The 22,063-nt window shown below is 38.3% G+C and overlaps 1 protein-coding gene across 1 annotated transcript in view; it reads left to right on the top strand.

Moving 5' to 3' along the window:
- The first annotated feature begins 1,100 nt into the window (after positions 1 to 1,100).
- Positions 1,101 to 22,063, top strand: part of actn3b (actinin alpha 3b) — a 31,545-nt gene continuing 10,582 nt past the window's right edge. The window contains exons 1-3 of the mRNA XM_044097314.1: positions 1,101 to 1,446; positions 20,974 to 21,088; positions 21,279 to 21,398. Coding sequence (XP_043953249.1) covers positions 1,312 to 1,446; positions 20,974 to 21,088; positions 21,279 to 21,398 — 370 coding nt within the window. The 5' untranslated portion in view covers positions 1,101 to 1,311. The remainder of the gene's footprint in view (positions 1,447 to 20,973; positions 21,089 to 21,278; positions 21,399 to 22,063) is intronic.

Below are 22,063 nucleotides of genomic sequence, written 5' to 3'. Positions count from 1 at the left end.
GTGAATGCAATTTTAGCTCCTAATTTGATTTTAGAGCTGCTGTGAGGAATAAGTAACTGAGTAACTAACAAAGTAGTGGATAGTTGTGAAGTGGAATGAAAATGGTTTTCACATTATTCTTAACAGAAGAAACTCTTAGTGGGTTGAGAAATTTGTATTTGTATCATTAAGAGAAAAAAAAACTCCAACCAAATCCACATAACTACTAAACACGGTTCACTTGTATAATCTAGTCTCAGTACAAATTTGAATCCAGCTGTGACGGGCTCGGATGTTAGAGAACATTAGGGAACAAGCAAACGCATGACGATCAATAAAAACAACAGATAGTTAAGGGATAAAGATGTGGAGAACTTAAGAGTACATGTAGATTATAAAACATTTCAAGTTTACATCCTGTCTTCTGAAAATTAAAAGTACATCACAACTCCAAACATGATTGGTCACTTAAACTGGCAGGCTGGGTATGAGTGCCATGGTAACTGTGGATGTGGATTTTAAAGCTCAGTTTGGAATATTTTATTTTTTACATTAGACCAAAACTGAACTTTTTGAACTTCAAGCAGGACACGTGGAAAACTGACGCTCACCGTCCCCAGGCTGAAACAGGGTGGAGGCAGCATCATGCTGTCTTTTTTTTAAATTATCATTATTATTATCACAGGTGATGCATAACCTAAAAACTTGAAGCTGTAGTTGCAGTAACATGAAACAGTTCATGGAGTAAGAATACCTTTATGAGGAACTGTCCATGCTCATAACTGCATTAGATTTTTATCTTAATAGAAAATTCTACATTCAGTTTTGTTTGTTTTTTTTGTTTTTGTTTTTTTGGTGATGTTGCATTTTAAAAAGTTGTTTGACGTTAAAGAGGCCTGAGTTTACCATTGAGGATCACTAACAGCGACAGGTGCATTACAGGGGCCATAAACCCCCCGTGTTGAGAGGACGCGTAATTGACAGAAAGCCAGACCACTCACAAACCAGTTATCCCCAATTGCAAAATTTTACTCCGCCTTTTAGGCCTTTTTAGGCTCAGAACCTGACACCCAAGCGGTAAGGACCCATACTTATTGGGGTGCTGTCACGTGTGCTACTTTTGACCAGGAAAGGAGCACCGGCCAGCAGGGTCTTCTGTTAGTGGGCACCACCTTCGCACAGCCACCTCTCACCTGAGGAGTCTGGTCTCCGCAGCCCCTAACTGTCTCTCCCCTCGTCGTCTCTCGAGCTGATCTTATTTATTTATTTTTTATTTTATTTTTGTCACTATAAGCTGAGGGGGACTTACGAAGTCCTGACAGAGGCGGAACGATGACAGCTGTCGAAACCCAAATGACATATAACACCTCCTATACGATCCAACATGAAGATGCGTATATGACCCAGGAGGATGACTGGGACAGGGACCTGCTGCTGGATCCTGCCTGGGAGAAGCAGCAGAGGAAGGTAGGGTTGGATGTGCCGCCCCTCAGCAGCGGACTGTAGCCTGTGGTGCCGTGCGTAATTGCGCACAGATTCGCCCATGCGCTTTACGCTCACATAAGCGTCACTGAGTGGCATCTCTGTGTATTTTATCATTCTGAATGGCGTTTGCTTTAAAATCACTAACCTGGTTATAATAATGAACTTTTTAACAGTCCAATAAAAGATGGCTCAGCTGCGCCTTTGGTGTCCCCGCACCTGGCACTTCAGTCCTGCTGGAAGCTGTGTGGGCAGATATTTTGGGCTGTGGAACTTTCTCAGTGTTGTCTTTCAGTTACCCCACAGTGCCTTGCAGACCGTCTAAATTTAATACCCACCCTCCCCTCTTTTTTTTTTTCTTTGGCACACATTTAAGTCTCAACCGGGAAAATTACACGTTAACCTTCAGTTCAACAGCAACAAAACAAAAAAAGTAAACTAAAGTTGTACTGAAAAAAAAGTTAACCCATTAATATTTTAGCAGCTATTAAGTAAAACGGCCCCCAAAAGTAAAAATATTTGCAGAAATTGTGTATTTGGAATTAAACTAATTAAAATGAGCTATGTAGGCAATATATAATATCCTACAATTTTATTAAAAAACGGAATTTTACCTCGGTATTGTTAGCCACACGAAGCTAGCTCCGAAGCTTAGTAACCCATCACCATGGCAACTCACTGGCCTTGCGTCATCTCCTCACAGGTGTGTTTAATGAGCAAGGAGCTCCTTCTGTCAGTCTGAACGAAAGCACAGCCAGTAAATACAGCTTTATTTAGTTTACAAAAATACTTTCCCCTGTATTTTAAACAGCTTTTTAAAGTTATTTTTAATTTTATGTCAATTTCTTGTTTGCTAGCTTGATGTTGCGTTTTCTACTTGCTACCTGGTCACTGTGTTGTATGGCGTGATTTTTGTAGGAGGTACCAGATCCTTGTTCCACCCATCAGTTCCTGGAGTCCGAGCTGAAAATAGCTTTTGAGTAATTCATTACTCATGCCTCAGGAAATACCATTAGGGTTTATCTCATTGACAACGCTGGACATTCTGACAAATATCAAATTATTGTCAAATTTATAACTGCTTTGTTCAAAGTGATTTAATTCCAACATTAAGTTGGAACCAACTGGTGTCCAGCTACGTCACAATTAGTCGACATGCTCAGTTTGAAAAGAAAATAGTTGATTAAATCAAAGATAATTAAAAACAGGTTTTATCATCTTTTTGTTACACATGCTATAATTTCTAAGGTATGCAGTTTCAGAATGATGCTGTGAAGCCAGGGCAGATTTTGATGCTGCAACTTTTCTAGGCTATTGCCATTCACTATATGTTATAAAAACTTATAATGCAGAAGAGTTTTATATGAAATTTAATTACTCCTGATGAACGAGACAGCATTTTAAAATTGTGGACACAAATTTTAAAAGTAGCTGCTTGTGTATCAAATCGGTATATTTCCTTGCATAGGCAGCAGTTGGATTTAATTTTCCTTTGGGATAAATAAGGTTGTTTTAGATGGAACTGATTATAGAATGACTCACTTTCAAGTTAAAATAATTGGTTAGGAATGTTTTTCTTTCTGTTTTTGTGGACCTAAATTTCAAAAATATATTTATATCTAATTAGAATGAATTAGCATATCGAAGAGATAATTTAGGAATCATCTTTCTGTCTTTTTCCTGCTCATTTATGCAGCTATAATGGATACATTTTATGATGGGGCTGTAAGTAAACACAGTTGAAACCTCTTAACACAATTTGGATGACTTTTCCATTGATCGTATTCTCTTATAAATTTGTGTGATTACAAATTTTGCAATCGTCCAAAACTGCTTGACTTTGTAGTGCTAATTGTTGAAAGATTGTGCATAAAGTTGCAAAATTAAATACAAAATTTATAAGTGACAGAATTTAGAGTTCCAGTCACACACATAAGCTGCCGTTTAAATATTTAAAACTTTATTCAATACTCTTTTTTGTCCTTGAAACAGCTGTTTTGTTTATTTCAAAGACGATATGAGACAGACCTTTTCCATTTCAATGTAAGCCACATCCACACAGCCGCTTATTGCTGGTGCCACAATCTAATTTTCCCGACATAAACGAAAGGATTATAATTTTTAAAAGGCATTTTAATAGCAAGCAGGCAAGTTTAAATGACTTTTACTGCAGCGAATCTACAAAACTTTTCTGTCCATGTAAAACGTCCCCCGCCTACCGAGGACAGTGACAGGCTGAGAGACCTCAACAGATGGTGGAATATAGACCTGGGGTTGGTTTCACCGATCCCCAAATAAACATCATCCTAAAAATACTTTTTTAACTTGCTTGGCTCCAGCTTCCCTCTCTCCGCCCCTTCCTCCTTCTTACCTTCAACTTTTACTTTTCCTGCTATCATAGTTGAACACTTCGGCATGCCGCAGTTATTGAAATATGTTGTCATAAGCTCTGTCATTGTATTACAATTGGCTTTGAATGTTCCTTAGTGAAATCTCAACAGCAGAGCTCTCGGTGTTCCCCTAGTGACCTCTCAGGCGAACAAGTCATGGTACCCCACGGCACTTCTCGGCATGTAAAATCCAGCTTAAGGCGCTGATATCAGCCTGTAAATATAGCAAGTGCATCATTTTGCAGTGTAATGAATATGAAAGGAAAGCCTTGCAGCACCTGTTGTCTCTTCTATCCTTTAAATTCAATGGAAAAAAAAAAAAGCCGACCAGCATTTGACGAGGCAGTAAAGTGTTTGTCAACACGCAGTGATGTCGAATTCGATACCAAACATTAGAAACGACAAAACACTTGGACATAAATGTGCATCCAATTCGTGCCCACGTCTGACTTGTGGATCAATTTGGCTTTTTTTTTTTTACCCCATGAAGCGTCTGCTTTAGGTTGAGAAGCACACGATTCACGACTTGCTTTGGACGAGGACTTCAGCGTAATAGGAGTTGTCAAAAATCATGTGAGAAATTGCATGTGGTGAAACATGTGATGAGAGCTGACTGCATCTCATCTCAGCAGTCGTGTTCAAGAAACAAGAAGGGCCTCGTTTGTTAGGCTGATTTATAAGCTTAGGCAAACAAGCCACTTAGACGGGAAAAAAAGTTCAAGAACCCTCAGAGCTTTCTGACGTCTGGCCCTCGTCCTGCTAGAGCACATCTGCATCAGAAGTGATGTCTTGAAGCCTGATCAATAGCTGTATAGATCAACTCTCACCGCACCTGTAGCCCTACATCCCGACTGTTTGTTTGGACGCTTTACGTTGGATTATTTTAGCATTTGAGAATTTGTGTCATGAATCAAACTGATGGAGCAAAATGTCAACACACCGGATGAGTTCACCACAGTGACTGAAGCCGCCTTCTGTTTCACATTGTTTAGGAGTTCAGCTGTTATGTGACTAAGTGAACGTCTTGCTGCTCGGTATAGCTTGTTCTCGCAATAACCTAAAAATATCCATTACGGAGTTATCAACGGTTTTAATGGCTCAGCCAGACTATTAAAATGGCAAAAGCTAAGTGTGCGTATACATAGACCGAAGCTCAAATAGAGATAGTTTTATGTTTAAACCAAAGAATAGGAGAATTTAAATCATCATTAAAGCTGTTTACATAATTTCATTTCTCTTCTTCATACTATTATCATTCACTAAATCAACGTTTTAGCAATACTGTCTGTTTAAATATTGTATTTTAAAATGGAAGAAATGGATACTTTTATTAGATTAATCAAACATTTCAAAACATGTTATTTTGATCTTTGTAAGTCCTTGTTAATCGTCATAATTCAAATTAGTACACAGTTCGTGAAACCAGTAGGACCAGTTATGTTTCGCCGAGTTAAGATTTTCCGTCGATCTCTTTACCACCAAAATGCATCTATTAACATTTAACATCAGGCTTTTACACGGCGCGACTGAAGGAAATAATTGTTAGCAGTCAGAATGAGTGATTGTCATCATCTTTAAGTGATATTTAATTATACCCATGTGATACTCACAGAGTATCCACTTAGGCAAATGTAATTTCCCTTTGTGGTAGCCGAGGTGATCAAATCTGTTCTCATTTAATCTTATTTTGCACTCAGAACCGCTCGGCCTGCTGTCCGGCGGCCCAACAGAGTTATTGATCTGTCGCCTAATGAAGCTCCAAACAACAGCAAAGCCACTGATCCTCTTCTGTTTACCCCAGGAGGGCTGATGGTGTTGATGTTTTTGCTCTTTTTCCCTCCCAAATGAACGACGGCTAGAGAAACTTGAAACTCCGACATAACAAAACCCCTTTTATCTCTACTCCTAAAGTCTTGTTTTACTTGACAAATCAAGGAAAACAATGACGTTTTACTTGACAAATCAAGGAAAACAATGACGTTTTACTTGACAAATCAAGGAAAACAATGACGTTTTACTTGACAAATCAAGGAAAACAATGACGTTTTACTTGACAAATCAAGGAAAACAATGACGTTTTAATTGACAAATCAAGGAAAACAATGACGTTTTAATTGACAAATCAAGGAAAACAATGACGTTTTAATTGACAAATCAAGGAAAACAATGACGTTTTACTTGACAAATCAAGTAAAACAATGACATTTTACTTGACAAATCAAGGAAAACAATGACGTTTTAATTGACAAATCAAGGAAAACAATGACGTTTTAATTGACAAATCAAGGAAAACAATGACGTTTTACTTGACAAATCAAGTAAAACAATGAAGTTTTACTTGACAAATCAAGGAAAACAATGACGTTTTAATTGACAAATCTAGTAAAACAATGACGTTTTAATTGACAAATCTAGTAAAACAATGACGTTTTAATTGACAAATCAAGGAAAACAATGACGTTTTAATTGACAAATCAAGTAAAACAATGACGTTTTAATTGACAAATCAAGGAAAACAATGACGTTTTACTTGACAAATCAAGTAAAACAATGACGTTTTAATTGACAAATCAAGTAAAACAATGACGTTTTACTTGACAAATCAAGGAAAAAATGACGTTTTACTTGACAAATCAAGGAAAACAATGACGTTTTACTTGACAAATCAAGTAAACCAATGACGTTTTAATTGACAAATCAAGGAAAACAATGACGTTTTACTTGACAAATCAAGGAAAACAATGACGTTTTAATTGACAAATCAAGTAAACCAATGACGTTTTACTTGACAAATCAAGTACAACAATGACGTTTTAATTGACAAATCAAGGAAAACAATGACGTTTTACTTGACAAATCAAGGAAAACAATGACGTTTTAATTGACAAATCAAGTAAAACAATGACGTTTTAATTGACAAATCAAGTAAAACAATGACGTTTTAATTGACAAATCAAGTAAAACAATGACGTTTTAATTGACAAATCAAGGAAAACAATGACGTTTTAATTGACAAATCAAGGAAAACAATGACGTTTTAATTGACAAATCAAGGAAAACAATGACGTTTTACTTGACAAATCAAGTAAAACAATGACGTTTTACTTGACAAATCAAGGAAAACAATGACGTTTTACTTGACAAATCAAGGAAAACAATGACGTTTTAATTGACAAATCAAGGAAAACAATGACGTTTTACTTGACAAATCAAGTAAAACAATGAAGTTTTACTTGACAAATCAAGTAAAACAATGACGTTTTACTTGACAAATCAAGGAAAACAATGACGTTTTACTTGACAAATCAAGTAAAACAATGACGTTTTAATTGACAAATCAAGGAAAACAATGACGTTTTACTTGACAAATCAAGTAAAACAATGACGTTTTAATTGACAAATCAAGTAAAACAATGACGTTTTAATTGACAAATCAAGGAAAACAATGACGTTTTACTTGACAAATCAAGGAAAACAATGACGTTTTAATTGACAAATCAAGTAAACCAATGACGTTTTACTTGACAAATCAAGTACAACAATGACGTTTTACTTGACAAATCAAGTAAACCAATGACGTTTTACTTGACAAATCAAGTAAAACAATGATGTTTTAATTGACAAATCAAGTAAAACAATGACGTTTTAATTGACAAATCAAGTAAAACAATGACGTTTTAATTGACAAATCAAGTAAAACAATGATGTTTTAGTTGATGTCTGACTTGCAGTAGACATTAGGGCGAGGGCATATATTTTAATATTTAAACAAAATATGTTTTTATTTAACTGGAAGGTAAAGTAAGAGCGTAATTAGCATCCTTCCATCTTGCTTATCTTGCTGCATTGCTGCAGACATTTCTTAGATTTGCTTCGCTGACTTATCAGTCCCATGTGTGCCTCATTCCCATAATGCATCTGGGAGTCACGAATCTTGAGTCTGTCTCACGATTCACTCACTCAGGTGATACCAGGCACTGTGAAGACGACATATACCCTGCTGAGTCCATCTCTGAAGCGCTCCTCGTGTTTCTTTCAGCAGCAGAAAAAGCAGAACAACACTGTAGAGTTTGCAAGTTAAGAAGACGACAAATATGCAAAACTGAGAAACACTCCAACTTTAAGTTCAGAAATAAGATTGTAAAGCTGCTCTAGTGGCAGTCAGATTCCAGATTACAGACGTGAACAAAAGTTCTTGAACACCAACATTATTATCTCTTTTTTAAGTAAACATCTGTCCATGAATGTAGTATTTTGATTATCTACAAAGTATCAAATATAATAGTATTAATCACACTGCAGCTCTTTCTGTAGCTGCATGCAGAGAGCATCTGTATGAGGATCCACGTAAGTGGAGAGTCCAGAGAGTGTGCAGTCAGATCAAATAGCAGTTGCTATTCCAGAAGTTGTGTCCATGTAGGGAGGCTTCTATAATCTGCTGTAGAGCAAAGCACGGGAGCCCTGAGAGACCGTGGAAACGGCCAAGGAGAATAAACAGGCGTATGACATCTTCACTGTAATTTACAGTATTTTCTGTAAGTGGCGTGTTTGTATCCATGCGTCGTGCAGCGGTGGGGTTTGTTTCTTTTACGAGGATTGGGTCTCAGCATATAAAAACAGAAAGTTCTTACACAGTGTTGTAATGGCAAAAGTCGACACATGATACGGCAGCAGTGTCAGAATCCATATGGTGAAAGTACCACTGATGAATGATGGGTAGCCAGAGCGTCCATCTTGATTTGATCGCAGCGTTTCTTTGGGCCTGTAAATAGAATAGAAAGCTGAGTTATTGAGCTTCACTCTTAATGTAGGCACATTTTTCTGCAAACAAACAAAACCAACTAAAAATGACATATCTCAGATTGAGATGCTGTTTGTCTTGGAATTGGAGACTTAAGGAGAACGAAATGCAGCCAACACACGACTCATGGTCAAACATCCACAAAGCATCACCTGACATATGAGTGATGTCAAAATTGCAGACAATGTTCAGGAAATTTTACTTTTTCTTGCAGTGTAACCAGCTAAAAAAAACAAACAAACATATATACTTTGCAAACCTCAAACTGAGTCCATTTGCCTTATCAGAAAGAAATGTCAACACTGTGCAATAAATATTTATAGGATGAAGGCAGAAGAACTCATCACCTTCCAACGGAGTGACGAGTCTCCGGTGATAATATGCGCTGGGTACCATGCGTACATTTTGAGATGTTTTATGTGGTTTCGCATTACATTTAGGACAACTTACAACTTAAAGCCTTCGTCATGATAAAAGTTTGTATAAAAACGGGTGACTTTGCAGTCATTTAGAGGTGATGCAGGAAAAACTTGAGCATGAGATGACCCCTTTTTAGTTCAGAAAAAGCATCACAAGGTTGTTGCTGTCAGTTTTGGTCTCTCTTCTGGCTGAAATGAATGCTGGGAAATGTCTCAGTTGCATGTTACTATAAACAGCCTCAGATTGGTTTCACACCTAGGACTTCGTGGCCAAGGTTTCTGCTAAGATGATTTAGCTGACCCCGGGTCCGCTGGGCCTGCGCCGCCTCTCAAAGAAACAAAGTAGCCTCTACTGAAATTAGACACAGCCCTCCTCCTGCGCCCCCCAACCAACCAACCAATCGCCAAAGCCAGGCCCAGCGGCTGTCACATAAATCCCCCACAACAATTTACATCAGTTTATCTGTCTGGAGGCTGGCACTCATTAAAAGACAGCGACAAAAGATTCAACATGCTGCTGCCGTCAGCAATAAACCTTCGTGCTCACCTTCAGTCGCCGCCATCAATCATGCTGTCGGCTCTTTCCGCAATTGACTCCTGTAACAAAGAAACTAAACGCAGTATGAGAGCGAATAATGGAAGATAAGGTTGTGGCTTTGTGTCCAATTCAAGCTGAAAGGTTTTTTTTTTCTTCTTCTTTCTGCCCCAGCTGGCAGTTTGAAGTAACATTGCTGAGAGAAACGGCTTGTCTTCCAAGTCATTAAACCACAAAATGATGACAAGAGAACAAGCTCCAGCTTAAAGGGCACATAACAACTCTTTTGCAGGTCCTTTATATTGTGTGCTTTGTTTAGAAAGTTTTGTTTGAAAGTCAAAGTCCCTACAGGTTGACAATTTCTTTCAGTGTATTTTAAAGCTATAAATAAATTTAAATATGCTAGCACGTACCTAGCTTGTGTTTAACGGCATGGGTAAATGCATGACTTTAAAGAACTGAACTTTTCAGCAGTTACTTTCTACAACCTTTTTTTCACAACTTCTTTAAAGCCAGGACTTTCTCAACTTTCTGGCATTTCTGAAAGGACTGAAGCAGCATGCGGTGGTGGAAGTCGACTCGCTCTGTTAGGCCTCTGACTCACCAAGCGAGGTCGGCACAACGCCGTGACAATAACTGACTGATGTCAGACTTAGTGGGCTTTGCCGCACGAAGCTGTGATGTAATAATGACAGGTGGCCTTTGCTTTCCGTCTGCCAAACAATTAAAGGCTTAAAACACACGGTCCACCTTGGTGTGGTACATCTGCATTGAATCACGTCATGCCTGTTGTTATTTTTTTTATTTTTGTGTCTTTTTTGCAAGGATTGCAGGGAAGTTTGTTGAAGCAGAACAACTTACTGGGATTCGGTGGAGGTAGATCGCATGGAAGCCGCAATATTTCCATATGAAGAAATCAAAACTGGCAAGGTGTTTAGCCCCTCAGATTGAGAGATGTTTTCCACACACTTTAAGCATATTGACCCTGCAGGATTTCTCTCCACACCTCCTTCGGTTTCATAACGCCGGCTTAAATTTTGAAAGCCCATGTCGACACAATCTCACCAGGAGGTTGGTGAGATTGTGAAGGACCAGGGTTTCATCTTTGCGGTTTTATGGTGGAACTGTTTTCTAAAAAAAGGTTTATGCATCAGCTAATGCAGCATTCTCAAAATGATCTCCACCTAAGTCAGGACGCCACTGATTTTATTTATTTACGTTTTGTTTTGTTTTCAGCTATGGTTTATAATTGTGTGACATGAGCGGCAACCTAAAGACGGCGATTATGGCACATATTTGCGACTTTTGCGCATTCCGTACAAGCGCTCCTCAAATGTTGCTGCAATGATCTGTAACATTAGTAAATCTCATGTTACATTATGCGGATGCTCAGTCTGTGTTGGAAGAGATACACTTACCTCAGCATACCAAACGCTTGGAGTTTCTCCAATGGCAGAGCAGTGTTACTCCTTTTCTGAGTAATTCAGCTAAAAATTATTTGGCCTCTTAAATTTAGTAGCATGTTTCTAAAATATTAATATCTATATATATGTATATAAAAACAGAGGCTCCCCAGTGGTTCAGGAAAGCATCATCAGAAACTGATGTTGCCATCAGAATTAGCTTAACACTATATTACATCACCTTTTGATCAACATATTTTTCTTTGTTGTTGTTGTTGTTGTTGCAGCAACCTATGACTTGCCAACTTAACATGGTTTCATGATCCACATCTGCAGCCTCTCTGATCAGTCAACACAACGGAAAGTTTCACGCACTTGTTGTGACTTTGGGGTCACAAATTTTATGGCACAATCCCAGCACAATCACAGCTTCTTTCTTCTTTTCCTGGTTGTCTGTTTTAACGTGGATTAATTCACGCCGTCCTCAGCCTCTGTTCTTGCACCTCGATTCCCGTCGGCACTCCAGGTTCCTGGGAGCCGCGAACATCTGCATACGCCTCCAGACACGCTGCTCGGAGCGTGACTGCATTGTTAAATGTCGGCTGGCATCATCAGGCCGTGCAGCGGCCCGGAAACGTGTGGCGGCGGGACACAATGTGAGCCGGCGTAGCAGCGCCACGACACACCCCTCCACGCAGCCGCGGCAATTAATAGGAGGGTGAAGACAGATGGTTGTGTCAAAGACAGACTGCCAAATGCCGCACTAATTGTTTCTCTGATAAGTCGGCGCTCTTTAGAACCTCAGGTAAAGCTTAGTGACGTCGCTGTTCTGCTGTTCAGGCATCATTTTAAAAAGACAAATGCGGTTGGTCTTAAGATGCCTACTTAAAATTGTCAAAATACATTGCAGGCTATTGGTGAAGCAGGTGTTCTGACTTCTCTCCTCCATGTGTTTTAGATCCTAAAAATAGGTTCAGTTGAGGGAAATGGAGCAGAGAGTATAATGGCCAAAAGACATGTCCTAATTTTTATATGAAACTACTGCCGGTGCTTGCTTTCAAACAGGAATATCCTTCCTGGAGAAGTGGGTTTAAAAGGTTCTTGAGGTTCTGCCCTTTAAATACGACTAATATTATTATTATTAGTAGTAGTATATCAGTTTGCTTGTTGGTAGAGGAGCATTATTGTCTATTATCACATTTCTCACTTGTTCTCATTCCAGCTCAGATCAACGCATCTACTGTATATCTCACTGGCATCTTGCACAGGGTTTACAAACACCCATATAACACCCCGACACACAGCGGACCAGAATAAACAAGCTAGGCCTTTTATCCTCTAAACAAAGACATAAATCAGCAGGTTTAGGCCCGGACTTCACTCTGCAGGCCGATGCTGGTCCTGCTGTCGTCAGGGTCTCTGGCTTTAAGCCCATTAATCCTCTATAAAGAAGAGAAGGGGTGATACTGGACTGACTCGTAGCTCAAAGTGAATTTGGTAACAGGGAAGACCTTTTTTTTCGTTCCAGTTCAAGCTTAAAGGATAGTTTTATAAATAAATGCATTCTGCCGCAACCGGCTCTTTTTGGCCATTTATGATTTTGGTATGATCCGAAATGAAAGTGAGTTTAATGTAGACAATTTACTTTACCAATGCTATAGTCATTTCAGCCTTCATGTTGAAGTCTTGCTGTCTCTCACAGGCAGGTTATGAAATATTGTAGAAAATCGTTGACTTCATTTCAAACCCTGTCCTGATTCTAAAGATAAACAACTTGAGTTTTCCTCACTTATTTTAGCGCACTAAAGAATGTTTTGGTCGCTGTGACTTGGAGCGGTGCATCTGCATTAGAGAAAGGATTTTTGGGTGTCAGAGTATCAGGTTAAAGGTTGGAATGGGACAAGAGGAGAATTATGAATAACCAGCAACTTTCTCAGAGCATCGCCGTAGATGATAAACAAAACCAAAATATTCAACCCATACTTCACAAATGTAACCAAATTATGTTCCTCCAAGAAGAATGTGAGCTTAATTTTAGTTATTTGATGATGGCAAATTGTTACTTAATCCTAATTTTCCACTTTTGTTTTTCCTTCATCAAATTCCAAGTTGCAATTTAAAAATAGTTGCATGAACCCAGAAGGTGTAATCTATTTACAGTGAAGAAGAAATACTGTTTCCCAAACTCATGAATTAAATGCGATGGTATTTTTAAGAAAAAAAAATGGAAGTGAGTTCAAGAGGAAGGCTGTTTTTCCCAAAATGTTTTTATTGCACCCGGGTTTAGAGACGCAGGTCTCTCTGTGGAAGTGTGAATGTGAAGCCACTGAGAGGAAGAGAGGTCAGATGGGATTCCTGGATTCTGGGACCACCTGTTGTTCTCCGCAGCGCCGCCGTCCCGTCACCTCATGGCCTGTTGAGCCGCAGAGCGAGCTCAGGGTTTCAACCTGCTGCTTACGAGGGAGCGAACGCACAACAGAGTGACGTCACTTTGCACAAACTCATGACGAGGAGTTTTAAAATCAGTCAGGAATTGTTTAGAAATGCTTTTAAATAACTTTCCCAAACATCATTACACGGTCATTGTAAAAATAATAAGAAAAAGAAAAGAAACAATTTTAAAATTTATTGGAAAAATGTAGCGTCTGTTCTGACTCAAATTAAGATTCTTTTTAAAATTGTTTTTACAACATTGAAGCTCAAATGTAAAGAAGTATTGAATTATTATTATTCTAGCAGATCATTCTATTTCCTGTTTTGATATACATTTAAAGATTAAATGGCAATTTGTTTTTGCTTCATAGGTTTTTATGTCTCAATTCAGAGTATCAAAGTATCTAGCTTATAAAATATATAAGCTAGATATATTTTAGAGTCTTCAGGAAATCAGTTGAACAGATCTATTGGAATATATTTCTACAGCTTGATTGAACATTTACTCCACCAGCTTGCTAAAAATATTCAAACCACTCAAAATAATCACACAGTGACAGAAATCAAGGAATTGTCCTTGACTAAAGCACTTGTATTGCTATGAAAGTATTTACAGTATTAGTCATCAAAAAATAAGGTTTTTATTGGTGACATGCTGGTAATGCACTGGTTTTAATAGTGGAAATCCAAAACATTAAACTGGGAGCATATAAATTAAAGACAACAACTGACCTAAGAAGGAATAACAAAAAATCATGAGGTGCTCTGCAGCCTTTCTTCAGTTGCTAGGCTGCAGGTTTAATCGTTTTATTTGAGTCTTTCCTCTCTGTGTATAACTATAATTACCACCAATTACCAATAACCTGGACACACGTACTGAATTGTAAACCGAACCGTTTCCTGTTGATGCCGTAAAATTGTGAAGCGTACAAGTGGTGACGTTTGTAGAAAACGCTTTGAATCTGCGTGATGTTTTGCCGAAGCCGGAAATAAATCTGCGCGGGCTGCGTTACGGTGGCCGACAGGTGCAAATGCGCAGCAAAAGAGAAAACATGCAAACAAACAAAAAAGACACCCCCGAATGAAATGCAGCAAACAAAAAAGAAAACACCCCCGAATGAAATGCAGCAAACAAAAAGAGAGACGCAAACAAAAAAGAAGACGCCCCCGAATGAAATGCAGCAAACAAAAAAGAAAACACCCCCGAATGAAATGCAGCAAACAAAAAGAGAGATGCAAACAAAAAAGAAGACGCCCCCGAATGAAATATTGTAAAAGAAGAGATATTATATTATTAAAGAAGACATATTATATTATAATAATATTTATAATATTATAAAAGAAGAGATATTATATTATTAAAGAAGACATATATTATAATAATATTTATAATAATATTTCTAATATTATTAAAGAAGAGATTATATTATTAAAGAAGACATATTATATTATTAAAGAAGACATATATTATAATAATATTTATAATAATATTTCTAATATTATTAAAGAAGACATATTATATTATTAAAGAAGACATATTATATTATAATAATATTTCTAATAATATTTCTAATTTTATAAAAGACGGCGTATCTGAAAAGAAATATAGTATCGTGCTTTACTTTCTTTCAAATTTCTTTCTCTGAATCTTGCATCTGGTCCCATAGAAATGAATACTATTTTCTTTGACTCCCCCTAGTGGTCTGGAGCACTTCCGTTTTCAACACTTTTTGTTTGCTGCATTTCATTCGGGGGCGTCTTCTTTTTTGTTTGCGTCTCTCTTTTTATTTGCTGCATTTCATTCGGGGGCGTCTTCTTTTTTGTTTGCGTCTCTCTTTTTATTTGCTGCATTTCATTCGGGGGCGTCTTCTTTTTTGTTTGCGTCTCTCTTTTTGTTTGCTGCATTTCATTCGGTGGTGTTTTCTTTTTTGTTTGCTGCATTTCATTGGCGTCTTCTTTTTTGTTTCGTCTCTTTTGTTTGCTGCATTTCATTCGGTGTCTTTTTTGTTTGCATGTTTTCTCTTTTGCTGCGCATTTGCACCTGTCGGCCACCGTACTGCGTCCTGTGAGCCGTTACTGCGAGTTCACGTGAGCAGGCCTCAAGTGCAGCGTGCACAGCTAGTGTTTGTGTGAGTGTCGAAGACGGCTGGTCAGGATTTCTGAACAGGTGTTTGAACTAAGGTAGCTGGAGACCACAAGGTCAGCCATGAAGGTAAACTATTCTTACGCTGGTACAGAGTCATAAATACTTGACTTATTATAAATAAATTACATATGCTTGAAATACTGGCCGCCAGTATATATATATATATATATATATATATATATATATATATATATATATATATATATATATATATATATATATATATTGCTATATATATATATATATATATATATGTGTGTGTGTGTGTGTGTGTGTGTGTGTGTGTGTGTGTGTGTTAGTCTGTCATAGTTGAGTCATGTATGATAGAGTTATTGGCTCTTCTTTATACAAACTGTAAACATTTAATGGGAAAGTTTTACTTTCACTTGATATTCTAATTTATTCTGCGCCATTTACTGAAAAGGTTTTGATTCCAGATGGTTTAATTTACAAAAAAAATCCTTCTTTCTACCCAATGGGTCCCAGTTGTTCCCTTGTTGAAACACGTTCCTGATATTACTGGTATAAGAGCCTCAGCAGTGACTGTTTTTTTGGGGGGGTTTGCCCTGAGGATGTAAATGGGCCAACTCTTTAATATATTGAGCATAAAGCTGTACATTTTTAATGATAGCAAAATGTAAAAGTGGCAGACAGGCCTCTGTTTAATACAGCTACGTTTAAACCAGAGCAACATTCAACCAACACTCGTCTTTAATTAGATCAACCGGCTCAGACCGAAGGTGCTAATTAGTAAATAGATCTACGGTGGACATTTATAATTAAATTTAAAGACCTCATTGTCTGTTTTGCAGATCGTTTATGTAATAATCTGTCTGATTAGCACAAGTTTAGAGGTGGAGTTATTTTACTGTTAATGTAGATGTGGACCTGTAATTGCAAAGATCACCTTGATTTATCTGGGGTAAGACTCTGGTCTCGTCAGATCAGTCACAGAGGACACACACACACACACACTCTGAGTCAGCACTGTGTGTCTAAAGGGAATGATCAGCTGGGAAGAGACAGACTGTTTCTGTCTCTAATATTAACCCAGTAACTCCTGTTACTGGGTTAATATTAGGAAAGGTGTTAGACAGATCATCACTGTTTGGTAAGACGCATCGCCAAAAACATTTGCAATAAAAAATATTTTACTTCCAAATCACTTTAAAAAGAAAAAAAAAAAATCAATTCCAGCTCACATTAAAATGTTTTTGCAACTTACACTTCAACATACTACGACCAATGCTGTCGTTCCATTTTATGACTTTTTAAATTTTATTTAGCTGTCAGTATTTATTCGTACAGTCTGCTGTAGTTGTAGCTGACAAATTTGAGTTACGCTGTGACACAACTAGAGCCTTACGATGCTTTAGCCAACAACCAGAACCAGACTTCCTCCCTTAAACCAGCTCGTTTTATGTTTCTGCAGTCATATTCACAATGCCCTATGTTACATTAAGAACATAAATTCAGAAACAATGTCTGTTATCCATGTGCCCTGGTTATGGTATAGTGTTTAGATTAGTTGCCTACATATAATCACTAACTGTTATAAGGTTTAAAATGAACTTTAGTTTTATTATGTTGATTCTAAGTTGCTAAATTGAGCAGTTGGTGGAGCTTTACCACGTTGAATACTCTAACAACTCCTCAGAGAAATCAGAAAGTCAAGCTAGTTCATTTAAGCTAGCTCAGCTTTATTTGTAGGAGAGATTTTTAAACATTGCACTGTTACCCCCTGAGGTCTGAAACTCGTAAAACTCCTACATCTTCCTGAGACTACAGCTATGACGTCTTCCAGCAGCTCGGCGGCTGCGTCATCCCTTTGATAGGCAGACGAGCGAGAGACATCATCAAGAGCATGAAGCCTGTTCTGATGTGAAGGAGGAGGGTGGGTCTTCACGTCAGCTGCATTGAGGGTCAGTAGCCCTGACCTTTCTTCAGGCGGCGGCGGGGGACGCTGCAGTTATGTGAGGCATGCAGCCGAGCCACCATGACCTCATTTTACAAGACGGACCTGCAAAAAAAAAAAAAAAAGAAAAAAAACAGGCTAAGCTAAGTCAGACCGACAGGTGTGGATAAACAGGAAGGAAGTGAAGACAAGATGAAGCAGTGGCTTCATGCTGGTGGACAACCGCAAATAAGACAAATAAGACAACTAAGACAACGTCAAAGACGTGAAACTACAAGACTGACCCCTTTAATGTCAGTGAAATAGAAGTTGGGTGTTTGTTGGTCGACTGTTTTTGCTTTGTAAAAACACAGAAATTATGTTTAAACTCAATTCATTGTTTTCCATGTCAAGAGTAATTAACACTTTACTCCGATGAGATCAGTGAAAGGTCGACCCTTTTATCATTCCTTTGTTTTTCTCGCCCCTCCCCAGCAGAAATCTTATCCGATATTCTCAAATCCATTCCTTCCTTTCCCCCTGCGTCGCCTTCTTGACCTTCCTCCCCCTCTTCCTCTGTCTTGTACTTTTACAGTTCACCTCAGGAATCCTGTCGTCTCAGCTGTCCAGTGGTGTCCCATGCCAACCCAATTTAGCCTCTGCCTCCTCCGCCTCTTCTTGCGCCTCCTTGTTGCTCCTGTGGCTCCTCAGCCTCCGTCCTCAAGCACCGCCTCATCTTTTGGCGAGGGATGGGTACGGGGGTCTGTGGGCTGGATTAGCGGCCTGTCTAAATTTGGTCGTGCATGACAAACGACCTCAGCACCTGCTGGTTGGACAGGCGGCCTCTCCTCCTCCTCCTGAGACCCTTACATCAAATTACACTGGAGCCTGGGAATTCCTGTCAGTCCGCACACTAAAAGTCTCTTTAACCTTTAAAATAAAAACAATTGGGAAAGATGTACGGCAAGGTTCAAGCCTAAAAAAAATATTACTTATACTGCTGGAATAAGTCAAAACTATCCCAAAAGATTTTTGAGTTAATACATACGGTATGAAAATACGATCAACAGACAAAAATTTGGACTTTAATCCGAAGAGTTTCACATTATTCTAATCAGTGCAGCGAGAAGGTCTTACTGGTGTTTATCAATCAACAATCAAATTGTGTCCATCAAATTCATTTGACAGAAAAGATGGGATTTTATGATTTTCCTAATCTTGGAAGTATTTCTTAAATTTAATTTAGTTTCGATAAAAAAAATCTGTACGTCATCACAATGGCATGTCTGACTTGCATTCATAGATACTTAAAAATATGTGACTTTCAAGAAATAGCGCCACATCTTAAAGATTCTACATATACAGCTCAGGAAAAAAAAAGAAATGAAGATACGCCTTACAATGACCAGTTTTTTTTATTTAACTTTTTATAGGTTTACGTTTGAGTACAATGGACATTGTTCTTTCATTCTGTGAACTACTGACAACATGTCTCCGAAATTCCAAGCAAAACTGTAGTATTTATTTACAGACAATGAGAAATGGTCAGAATGACAAAAAATATGCAGAGAAAACAAGTTCATGTTCATTTAGAAACAACAATACTAATGTTTTAACTCAGGATGAGTCCAGAAATTAATATTTAGTGAAATAACCAGGAGGTTTTCAATGGGATTCAGCTCAGTGGGCTCTTCATTGTGTCCACAGCTGTATTCTCCATACCATGTGTCCCACTTCTGTGGATATTGTCTAAATTTTATTCAAATTGACCACACCAACTCAATAATAACCTTAAGTTATGCAGATGTTCTTCCCGCTCTGATGAAAACAAATTTAAAAACAATTTACACTAGTAGACTTTGAATAGGACTTTGAACTTTCAGCCCAAGATGGTCAGAAGATCATTAATGATGAGAAAAAGAAAAATAATGCAGCAAAATGAACTTATGCTTTCCCGACGCCGCAGCGCTTTAACTTCACACCCTGCATCCCAATAACGTCATTATTCATGACACGGTTTGGATGTTTTGCTCCTGTTCAGACACAAATGAGAGCTTTCAGATGTTTAACCTGTACAATTAAAAAATGTTTGACTCACAAATCAAAACGATGCTGCCAGTAATCCTGTCAGCTCTGCAGTTCAGCTAAACTCAAAAAAAAAAAAAGAAAAAAAAGTTGGTTTTCTTCCTACACTGAGAAATGTTCTTTAACCTCCTGATCCGTTGTCGTCTTCCATCCCGTCACTTTGATCTGTCACCGCGAATATTTCTTTTTTTAACTTCCCCGTGCGCCCTGTCTCAGTGAAGACTCCGATGTCGCCCAAGTAGAGAAACGAGGCTACAAACATACACCCAGACACCATGTATCGACTCTTGGTGTTTTTGATTTCTGCATTTCCCCACAAACCCTGTTTCAGCTCTAATTAATACACACTGTGCGCCTCACTCCGCCCACACATTCATTTCTTGTTAGGCATTCAGCTCTTGCACTTATTCCGCTTCCACTCCCCCACATTCTCCAAACGCTGCCAAAATTTCAGCTCTACAGTAAAAATAAAATAATAAAAGCCCCAACACGTCCACAGTCTCCTGAATTTGAACTTGCATATCCTGTTTTCATATTTAAGCTAAACACCATGAAAGCCTCTTAGAAAAGCCATTTAGCGAGTGATTGAATGGTCTAATCTAATGGAACCAGTAAGGCGTCACTTATGTGCACGACTTTATGCAACTAGGCAGTTTTTAGACAACACAGGAACATCATTACATCCTGCTCAGTTTATACAGATGATGAACTAATAAGTAGGAAATGCAGAATTACAAAGACACAACTTCTGCTTATTGCTAAACACAACACAAAGGGCAGGCTACCAACTCTTGAAAGCTTGATACATTCTGTGCAAAAACAAAAACAACAACAACAAAAAACCCTTTAAGGTTGGCACCATGGGAGGGAATATTTAGTGGGAGGGTGAGACTAACAAAGACGCTGCCAAGAGCCACAAACAGGCAGCAGACATTTCTTATTTTTGCTATGCGTTATTGTAATGCAGCAGGGATACCGAACCATCTCATATGTTTATGGTTTTGGTCTTAAATTAAATTCAAGGCGGAGTATAAAAGTTAAATTTGATGTGTAGAAACCCTGTAAAAGGACGCAGAAAAGTTATCAAAAACTTAATGTTAACTTGAGGCTGGATGAATACCGATATGTGAATAAACATGAGCTGTCATAAACGTCAAAGTGTGTTTTCCCTTCCACTGACTTCGAGGTCTCAAACAGCCTCATTCAGCAGTTTTTCAGCCTGGTATTAAAAAATTCACACCCAGCTGCTGTGTGAATGCTTTGCTTTGTTTTTCTTTTACCTGCTGCTTCCAGACTGCTGGTGTGTGTGGGTGTGTGTGTGAGAGAGAGAGACAGAGAGAGCACAAGCTGTACAGTTGCATGGGCGACACCATTACCTTTTGCCTCACCATACGTCTCCCTTTCAGACCTTCACAGCTTGGTGCAACTCCCACTTGAGGAAAGCTGGAACACAGATCGAGAACATTGAGGAGGATTTCAGAAATGGCCTCAAACTCATGCTGCTGCTGGAGGTCATTTCAGGTACGCCTCATTACAAACCAGCTCCTCCATTGAGCCTTCCCTCATTCCCGACATTGTATTTGGAATGGCGCCCCCAACCTTCTGTCCGCATTGTTTTTACAAAACAGAAAATGATGAAAATCTGATTCAGAATTACTCCTGTATTGTTGTAAATTATCGACATGTCTTATATGGAGTGTTTGTCTTTCAGGCGAGAGGCTGCCCAAACCCGACAAAGGAAAGATGCGTTTCCACAAGATTGCCAACGTGAACAAAGCTCTGGACTTCATCTGCAGCAAGGGGGTCAAACTGGTGTCTATTGGTGCAGAGGGTGAGGGTCCCATCTCAGGGTTATTGTTTCTGTAACCCCCCTTAACCCACCTTTGTAAATCTACTCAAACAAATGGGATCATTTAAACTTCATGGAAGTTGGAAGATGGTTTTTTTCTTTCAATTTATTAGGGACTGCCTCAAGCTGAGAAATATGTTTTAGGGATGTAAATACTGTCTAATAGTTTGTATAGGGAAAGAGCAAGTTGCATTAGAGCATCAGTAAAAAAGAAAACAACAAACTTTAATGCATTTAGACTGAAGCGATTATATTAGAGTTGTGGCGATGTCAACATTGACACCTGATTCAGCATCATTGACATTTAGATCAGAGATGCACGAATCGGATATTTTGGGGAGATTTACTGAGTTTGTTGCTCTGAGCTGATGATGCAGGTTTTACCCAATTCCCATTTCTCTTTAAGAACTATGAACAAAACTGGAAACTTCATGGATTAATTTAAATGCAACTGTGTTAAGAATAATACGTTTGTTGCAAAAGGAAACACTGATTTTCTCAAAGATATATCCAGTTTGTGGGACGGCTACCCATAGAAATAAAAGGCAACATAGACAAAAGTTTGGATATCTCTTATGGGAGGTATATTATAGCAATTTTTTTTTTTATTCTGTTTGCACATTTTAAAATTTAAAAGTGCACATATC

This window comes from Gambusia affinis, linkage group LG18, assembly GCF_019740435.1.
Source record: "Gambusia affinis linkage group LG18, SWU_Gaff_1.0, whole genome shotgun sequence".
NCBI lineage: Eukaryota > Metazoa > Chordata > Actinopteri > Cyprinodontiformes > Poeciliidae > Gambusia > Gambusia affinis.
The sequence above is the reverse complement of the archived record's forward strand: the minus strand, read 5'-3'. Positions and strand labels throughout refer to the sequence as shown.